At 45.1% G+C, this 9,043-nt stretch overlaps 2 protein-coding genes across 4 annotated transcripts in view; both read left to right on the forward strand.

Annotated features, from left to right (window-relative positions):
- HMCES (5-hydroxymethylcytosine (hmC) binding, ES cell-specific) overlaps nucleotides 1–3,987 on the forward strand; it is a 10,840-nt gene extending 6,853 nt beyond the window's left edge. Inside the window, exons 4-6 of the mRNA XM_015414745.1 lie at nucleotides 1,381–1,544; nucleotides 2,118–2,310; nucleotides 3,361–3,987. Of these exons, the coding sequence (XP_015270231.1) occupies nucleotides 1,381–1,544; nucleotides 2,118–2,310; nucleotides 3,361–3,567 (564 nt within the window). The 3' untranslated portion in view covers nucleotides 3,568–3,987. The remainder of the gene's footprint in view (nucleotides 1–1,380; nucleotides 1,545–2,117; nucleotides 2,311–3,360) is intronic.
- A 4,088-nt stretch (nucleotides 3,988–8,075) lies between these two features.
- LOC107113424 (histone H2A type 2-B-like) lies at nucleotides 8,076–9,037 on the forward strand. 3 transcript variants are annotated; one of them, XM_015414748.1, is made up of 2 exons: nucleotides 8,076–8,138; nucleotides 8,377–9,037. In XM_015414748.1, exon 2 carries the CDS (start codon nucleotides 8,462–8,464, stop codon nucleotides 8,840–8,842), a length of 381 nt encoding a protein of 126 aa, XP_015270234.1. In that variant the 5' UTR covers nucleotides 8,076–8,138; nucleotides 8,377–8,461; the 3' UTR covers nucleotides 8,843–9,037. The 3 variants fall into 3 exon arrangements, with proteins under 3 accessions (XP_015270234.1, XP_015270236.1, XP_015270235.1); XM_015414750.1 differs by having other exon boundaries at nucleotides 8,085–8,298; XM_015414749.1 differs by having other exon boundaries at nucleotides 8,085–8,282.
- The last annotated feature ends 6 nt before the right edge of the window (nucleotides 9,038–9,043 follow it).

The raw sequence follows: 9,043 nt of genomic DNA on the forward strand, positions 1-9,043 counted from the left end.
AAACTAAGTTGCTCAACTATTGCCTACCTTTAATTATACCTTTTTCCTCTTAAACGCCAGGTTTAAGTTGATGCTTGCTGTATAATATTAGTCTGCTTTATGTAGCAAATGTTGAAAGGACTGGAGCTTGTATATATGATGAGATCTATTTGGATGTATATACAAGATGCTGATTGTGGTGCTATCAAAAAGTAACATGTGGAAGTGCTTGTTAAATCACAGAGAGGACCAACAATCATTTTCTCAAAGCCCATCTTCAGTATCTCGTGTGGCATCAGTGACTCCCTTTGGGGGGGGAAAGACATGAAAATCAGTTTATTAACAACATTCTTGTCACAGGAATGTGGAGCTGCCTCCACTTGTTCCCCATTCCAGTCCTCATTACCCACTGTTGGTGAAATGTGAACCAGAAGTGTGTTTGGGCCTGGGAGACGATCCAGCTTGCAGAAAACTAGCTGCAGCAGTGGCTTGGATGAAGGGCTGTGAAGCAAGGATAGGACTTCCTCCTCACCCTTCAGGTCCTAATCCAGATAGCTGAAACATTGTTCTCACCTCCTCCTTAAAAGATGGATAGGATACAAACTCCTGGTAAGTGGCTGAAACCTCAGGCACTGGTTCTGTAAGGATTGCCTTTAGCAGTGGCTACACCTTTGGGAAGTTGATGCTTGCTGTATAATATTGGTCTGCTTTATGTAACAAATGTTGAAAGGACTGGAGCTTGTATATATGATGAGATCTATTTGGATGTATATACAAGATGCTGATTGTGGTGCTATCAAAAAGTAACATGTGGAAGTGCTTGTTAAATCACAGAGAGGACCAACAATCATTTTCTCACAGCCCATCTTCAGTATCTCGTGTGGCATCAGTGACTCCCTTGGGGGGGGGAAAGACATGAAAATCAGTTTATTAACAACATTCTTGTCACAGGATGGGGAGCTGCCTCCACTTGTTCCCCATTCCAGTCCTCATTACCCACTGTTGGTGAAATGTGAACCAGAAGTGTGTTTGGGCCTGGGAGACGATCCAGCTTGCAGAAAACTAGCTGCAGCAGTGGCTTGGATGAAGGGTTGTGAAGCAAGGATAGGGCTCCCTCCTCACCCTTCAGGTCCTAATCCAGATAGCTGAAACATTGTTCTCACCTCCTCCTTAAAAGATGGATAGGATACAAACTCCTGGTAAGTGGCTGAAACCTCAGGCACTGGTTCTGTAAGGATTGCCTTTAGCAGTGGCTACATAGGATGGCGCCTACATAGGAAGGCAGTGTGAGTACCTCCTCCTGCGGTCTCACTGGAAGTTTAGTGCGGCCAAGTGACAGATGTACATATCTGTGTTTTATACATATGACGTTTTTAATAATGTGGTCCCTTCTTTTTCCAGTTCAACAAGTCTGATATAGAAGATAAAGATCCAGGTGGCCAGAGGTTACTCACCATGGCTGGTATTTTTGATTGCTGGGAACCTCCTAACGGAGAGGAAGCATTGTACAGCTATACCATCATCACAGTAGAAGCGTCTAAGAGCGTGAGCTCCATCCATCACAGGCAAGGGACAACGTGGACAGTGCTTTGTTGCAGAGCAAATTGTAACATGAATCTATGTGATGTGGCTTGAACATCTTGTTACCCTATATACTACTGTACTAATGTGGTTGTATTTTCCCCTCTGAATAAATAGCTTCAAAGGAAGGTCAAATAGCTGAGATCAAATACACTCCCCCCACCTTTTTTTTTTGCTTATTTCAAATAGGCGCCCTTGGAGAACAATTGAACATAAGCAGCCTGTTTCAGGTGCTAAGTCTTAGCCTTACCATAAATTACTTTCTTTGTGCTATCTCTGGAAGCAGTCCTTCAGATTACACCAAGCCTATTGCATGGCGTTGTTACTCAGGCACTATGAAACCAAGTTACCTTGGTGCATGTGTATTGCAGGTTCATGCAGATAGCAATTGCTTACTGTTCCTTGCTATCTTCTCCAATGACAAATCATCTCTGGATTTTTGTTTTTGGCAGTCTGGTTATTGCCATGGCTTATGACTGAAAACCAGGAACAATCTTAACACATGGTGGTTTGGGCATTTCTGTCCGCTACTAAGATCTGCTTTTTCACTCATTTAGGATGCCAGCTATTCTGGATGGGGATGAGGCTGTTGGAAAATGGTTGGACTTTGCAGAAATACCCACACAGGAAGCCCTTAAGTTTATTCACCCCATAGAGAATCTTGCCTTCCACCCAGTCTCAACTGTAGTAAATAACTCTCGAAACAATACACCAGAATGCGTCGTACCCATTCAACTGGACCTCAAGAAGGTAAGATCTGATGGTCACACTATCCTGATTGGTGGTGGTGGTGGAAAATGCTGACTTATGGCGATCCTATGGGGGGTGTTCAAGGCAAGAGATGAGCAGAGGTGGTCTGCCGTTGCCTGCCTCTGCATCGCGACCCTGGACTTCTCTGGTGGTCTCCCATCCAAATACTAACCAGGGCTAACCCTGCTTAGCTTCCAAGATCTAACAAAACTCAACTAGCCTGAGCCATCCAGGTCAGGGCCCTTCCTGACATATTACTCTTAATATTTGTTTTCTAATATTTCATCAGATTGCTACATGCTTAATCACTGAGTTAAGCCCTCTGAAGCAGTTTCTGTTGTTTGCTTTGACAGACAAAGGGGGCAGCAAGTTCAGAATGCATGTGTTTTGCATCTCTGTTCAACGTGGCCAGGCTGGTTGCCTAGTATCCAGAAAGACTGTGCCTTTTTATCAGCCTTTGTAAAAGCTATCCTGGATGGTTTGAAAAGTCCCTGATACAGCTGGAAAGGATTGTAACATCCCTCTTCGAACAGAAAGCTATTCGTTTTAATATTTTAAGAAGGCAACAAAGCCATTTTCATATTTTTTTTTGTATTAAAGATGTTTATATCCCATTTTCTAGAAGAAAATTCTGTCCACAGTAACTTACAGCACAATAGCACACAATAGTCATATTAACTCATGGCACTTAAAATCATCAATCAGCTGCAGAATAAAAGTAAATAAGAACAGAATGGCTAACTAAGCAGAGTTCAACCAAGAGCTGATGAAAATAGAAAGGTCGTTGCCTGGCTGGCACCTAACAAGGAGGGCTCCAGGTAGACCTCTCTGCAGCATGCATTCCAGAAATGCAAGGTGATCTCTGTGCATAATTTATGTTGGGGGGGAAATGCTAGGTTTGTTTTTCTTGATACAATAGCTTTATTTTAACAAAGTTTGAAATGCTCCCAGAAGCCATGTGGCTTATACAGTTTCACTGAATTTGCCTGCTGATTCCTTTGAATCTTTTGATTTCACTAGTTATTTCTCCATTTGTTTTGTGTTTTCCAGAAGACCAAAGTCAGTGCAAGTAGCAAAATGATGATGAACTGGTTAACAAACAAACCTAAGAAAGAGGAAGATGATGGCTTACCAAGGTGGTCCAGCCAGTTCATCCAAGCAGCATCAGCATCCAGGAAAACCAGTATAAATGTAATGAACCAGGGGATAGAAAAGGAAGAGGGAGAACCTTCTGCAAAGCAGTGCAAAAATCAATAATTTGTGGGCCCTTGGACTTCATGCCCAAGTAGATAACAGGCCCACCCAACCAAAGAGTCTTGACACTTGTGTTTGCTGCCCAGAACTTTTAAATCTGGTTGTTTCTACTAATTTGAAGTGTGGTGTAGGATTTTCCTGACTGTTTACTGATGTCTAGCAGTTGAGACTTACCATTTAATACTTTATCTCCAGTGCAAGTTGCGGTGTGGATTTTACGTACAATACTGCACTTGAGTTGGATTCTCTGTGTCACGTTTCTTGCTTTGGTACTCATTTGATATGCTTTTTTGGCATTGATTTTGCTAATTCTTCTAGAGAGAAAGTAGCTCACTTTTGATGTCGGACAGCTTCTGTTGCAAAATAATAAGGAACTGTTATGTCAGTATGTTCTTAAATGAGTTCAAGTGTTATCGTCTCTGTGCAGCCATTTTGCATTCTGTAATGGTTTCTTATTTTTTCTAAGGATCAACTATATTGGTGGGGAAACGTCTCCATTAAGGTGTAACGACAGCAGCTACTGCATTATCACATTTAGGCAATTACAATTTAGGATCAGTGGTAAAAATCTCCAAGGGTTGACATGATGGAAAGAAAGCTTTGTCCTACTTTATGTCCACAGGGCATTCTCAATATTAACCTCATAGTATGAAATACCAAGTATTTCTGTGGGTTGTTACTTTAAGCATAGCATTTTCTGAAGGAGTGGGAGGACAAAATTAACTACATCAGAAGTCTGCTTTACAGTCTCTTTGTCAAAGGAGACAAGTAAGCAGAATGAAAAACATTCACAATTTTAAATTCTGCAATGAAGACAGTTATTCTTTTGCAGAATAGGAGCTTTCTCTGCCTTGTGGGAAATGTTTTCCTTCTGAAGCTGGTGTTCAAAAATGATAATATAAATTTTGGGTTTGTTCTAAGTTTTTTAAAATAAACTTAGGTAGAATTTATAAAAGATGATGGTTTGAACCAAGAATATGGCCAAACACAACTTCTGGAGAGCCCTAATTACTTGCCTTTTCAACAATGTTATGTTGAAACAAAAGCCTAGAAGCATTGTGATTGTATCTATATATCTTGCAAAGTAGGAGGATGAGCAATCTTATGTAAAATTGTAAGAAATTTGGCTCCATTCACTCTGTACTTATTTCCTGATGATAGAAGCACTGTACCATGATAGGGTGTATCAATTCATGCCTGAAGATATCATTTCCCTTTAAACCATTTTGGGAAAATCCTGTCTAAAACCACTGCATAAACGCCCATGAAGTATGGACAACATTCTACAGTGAAAGCATACATATAGTATATACTGCAGTGCTGAGGTCTGATCTTGCCTGTATTGTTTCCCTGGAGAAATACAGACTTATTCTTCTTTCCAGTCGCCATAGACTTGGTATCCTAGGACTTGCATGGACACATGGAGCTGCCATATACAGGCAAACATCAGGTTCAGCACTGTCTATATAGACCGGCACCTGCTCTCCAGGGTCTCAGGTTAGAGGCCTTTCACATCCTTATCCTTTTATTTGAGCCTGGGACCTTCTACATGCAAAGCAGGTGCTCTGCCACTAAGTCACCGTCCCTCAAGACAGTAAACAAGGGTGAAGTACTTTACTTGCTTGCCACCTTTCTTTGGGTGGCTCTGTGTGCATGCATTTGTGTGTGGGAAAAAAATAGAACCCTGCTGAGGGGAGAATTTATGTCCTGCTGTAGCATATACTCTGGTCAATGGTGCAGAATTCCTATTCCAAGGATAGTGATAGTGGAGAATTTGGGGGGGGGGGGAGCTGTTCCCTACCCAAGCTCCTGAAGTCTCCTCCACACTGGGGGGGGACTTTTTTCTACCATGTCCCAAACAGGCATCTGGAACTGGCCTCTGCTCCTGTGCAAAGCAAAGATGCAGAACTTCCCAGAGTTCCAGTTAAGGGACATATTGCCCTCCTTGGGTAGAAGGTTGTGATGCTGCATATATTTTAAAGGGTAGAATTGTTCCTTTCTGCTCCACTTGTTTCTGAGTACTATGAAAGCAATTTGGAGAGCGTCTGTGCTGCTTTTTTTTTTTAGTACTACATTTTCCTCTTTTGTCAGTGGGGGGGCAGTTCCCCCTTTTTTAAAATTAGGAATAATATTTTTCACAGGTTATATGCACCAGTGAGCAACATTTAAGAAGGGCCGATGGCTGCTGTTGAGGTAGAAAGGCTCAGGAAGATACTGTTGCTCGTATATGAAGATCTCAGAAAGAATGCCATTACCATCAGCCTGCTGATTAACAGCAAACAGTTCTTCAGGGTTTTCCTTTCCTGACTGAAATATTTGACCCTCATCCATGCATGAAACCCCTTTCTTATCACAATGGGTGTCTCCTCATGAATCTGTCACAGGGGGAAAAAATATTCCCTTGTTTCCTTCCAGCCTGTGTCAGGATAACAGCCTTTGATTTGTGGTTCCTGGGTGGCTGGAGTGCCCTGTAGGCCACCCACAGAAGATAAGAAAGTGGTTTCTCTCCCTGCCTGGTAATTTATGTTCTAGATAAAACAGCTGATCTTTGCTCTGTCTCTTCAGGCAATGGCTACATGAAGCAAATACTACCCAACTCACCTGTTGGAAGAACCAAAACAGTTCTGTAACTTTTAAAATAACTGCCCAGAGAAACACAGAAGATCATTACAGGCAGGAATTTCTGAGTACTTTACTACTCACAGTAGTCCATAGAGGAGTATCTCTTTCTACCGCTCAAAAGTTAAATGCAGTCATTATTGCCAGTCCTTTCCCAACTATACAGCCTCTTAAATGTCTGTATCCAGAAGCATTCCTCTTCTTTTTTTTCTTCCATCAACTGCAATATTTACACAACTGTCTTAGTTGGGTTCCCACTGCCTCAAGTGCTGATACAAGTATAAAAGAGGGAAGGGGAACAGCAGTTTGATACTGCCGTTTGTCCCCCTGCGCCACACACAATCATGAGGATTATAGACACTCATGCTTTTGTACAGCAGGATTAACAAGCATCTTCCCCCCTCCTCCTTTCTACCCAGGTGTCTTTTGTGTATTTAAAACACATGGTCCCACCACTGCCACCAAGATCTGTATCTATTCTTGTCTTTCTATGGAAAGTTTTGGCGGTAGTCCCTGCGGTGGCTCAAGTGGTTAAGACGCTGAACTGCAGGCTGTGGAAGATCAGTAGTTCGAGTTGCCGCATGATGGAGTGAGCTCCCGTCTCTACTTCCAGCTCCTACCAACCTAGCAGTTCGAAAGCAAGAAATTGCAAGTAGATAAATAGGGACCACTTCGGTGGGAAGGTAACAGCGTTCCATGTGCCTTGGTGTTTAGTCACGCCGGCCACATGACCAAGGAAATGTCTTCGGACAGCGCTGGCTCTTCGGCTTTGAAACGGAGATGAGCACCGCAACCCTAGAGTCGGACTCAACTGGCTTTCGAGCAAGGGAACCTTTACCTTACAGCAAGGATTTCAATTTCTTATTAATGTTTTGTTCGAACGAATTCAACATTAGACAGGATGGTCTACAGCTTATCTTCCACTGTCTGTTTAATGGCCAATTTGGGAGAGTTCTGCAGTTAATACCTCATACAACCTAACCTTGGGGACTTTTCTAGGGAGGAGTAAAATGTGTTACATTATCACAAGTCTTGTCAAATCTTTTAACTTTTGCAAGGACTCCAGCGTTCATAGTTTCTGCATGACCCAACTGGGAGCTGAAAGTTTCCACTAAGAGCACGCGATTCCACCAGCCCTATGGTCTTCTCTGGTACTAGCATTTACCTTGCCCTGCATCACAAAAGTTACGTGATTCCACCAGCCCTATGGTCTTCTCTGGCAGCATTTACCTTGCCCTGCATCACAAAAGTCTTGCAAACTTAATTAGAGTAGACTTTTCTAATTTAGTCATAGAGTGATCAACAGCTGGAAAGCTTGTGCCCCACCTTGTTAGGTGTTGAGTAGCAGGTTCTAAAAGCAAGCTGCTGGTGGTTTCTTTGAGAAAGAGGTAACAGAATTATGCCCCGTTTAGTCAGGTGATGCATCTGTTATGAGAGATGGTGTTGCATAGGGGTTAAAAGTGAAGGCCTTGCTTCGAATGTCGTTTCAACCATGAACTTTCAATGCCTGTAGATCAGTTGCTGCCTCTTCTATCGAGTTCAGCGGTAATACTGACTGTACAGGGCTGTTGCACCTCAGTGATACTCAGCTTGTAGTTGCATCCCTTTGTCACACCGAGCCAAAGACCCCCACATCTCCCAAAGCTGCTGCTGCTGCACATTAATATGCTTCACCAGCAGCTCTCTTTGCAGGCGGCCAAGCCTGTTTCTGTTGCTGTTCCAGCTTCATCCGAGTCCGAACATGGACGACGCGAGCTCCTATGCAAATCAGGGATCGGAATACCCACCAATCGCCGCTCGGCTTCGCTCTCATCCCCACCAATGGAAAGCCGTCGGCAGGTTGGGCTTGGATTTATATCCTCCAGCATCTCGCGCTTGTTATTGTCACTGCAGCTGTGGTTGTCTAGCAAGGGGGGTTGCGTGGTGCTCGGCTGAGGCGGCAAATCTGGCCAACGGTGAGGGTCGGTGGGGGACAGGGATCCCTGCGTAGAGTTCGTTAGCGGTAGCGTTTACAACCTAGTCAGTTTCCCTGATCGCTCCAGTGTTGCGGCGTCAGTAGCCTGGGCTGGGGGAGTTGCTGGAGGACGCGCGTCAGCACTGTAGGTTGCCTGCATGGTGCGTCCTGACGTTCTGTCGCCCCCCTCCCCCGATCCTGTTATAACAGTTACATGTTTTATTCCTCTCTTTCTCCAGACAAGGCTACCTCTTTCTGCAAGCGAGCGCCCGAGCTCGGCTTATAGCTCTTCCGGGCGTCCACCCGCACTCCAGTCTTCTCGCCATGTCTGGCCGAGGGAAATCGGGAGGCAAAGCTCGAGCGAAAGCGAAGTCTCGCTCCTCCCGGGCCGGCCTGCAGTTCCCAGTGGGGCGAGTGCACCGGCTTCTGCGGAAAGGTAACTACGCCGAGCGGGTGGGCGCCGGAGCGCCCGTCTACCTCGCTGCCGTCCTTGAGTATCTCTCGGCCGAGATCCTGGAACTGGCAGGCAACGCTGCGCGGGACAACAAGAAGACGAGGATCATTCCCCGGCACCTGCAGCTGGCCATCCGCAACGACGAGGAGCTCAACAAGCTGCTGGGTGGGGTGACCATCGCCCAGGGTGGGGTCTTACCCAATATCCAGGCTGTCTTGCTGCCCAAGAAGACCCAGAGCTCCAAGAAATGAGCCTGGGAGGAAGCGGCCGATCGGCGACGTGCCCCCAACCATCCCCTGCTGCGCCCCATCCACGGAATCTGGTGCTGCGGCCGCCGGACGCTTCTTCCCTTTCTCTTCGACGCTTGGTGCAGCCAGCGCCGGACAGACCTCCTTCCCGCATCCTGTGCTTTGGTGCAGCCAGTGCCAGGCCTCTTCCCTCCCCCCCCCCCC

This window comes from Gekko japonicus, unplaced genomic scaffold, assembly GCF_001447785.1.
Source record: "Gekko japonicus isolate JY-2015 unplaced genomic scaffold, Gekko_japonicus_V1.1 scaffold1532, whole genome shotgun sequence".
Taxonomy (NCBI): Eukaryota; Metazoa; Chordata; class Lepidosauria; order Squamata; family Gekkonidae; genus Gekko; species Gekko japonicus.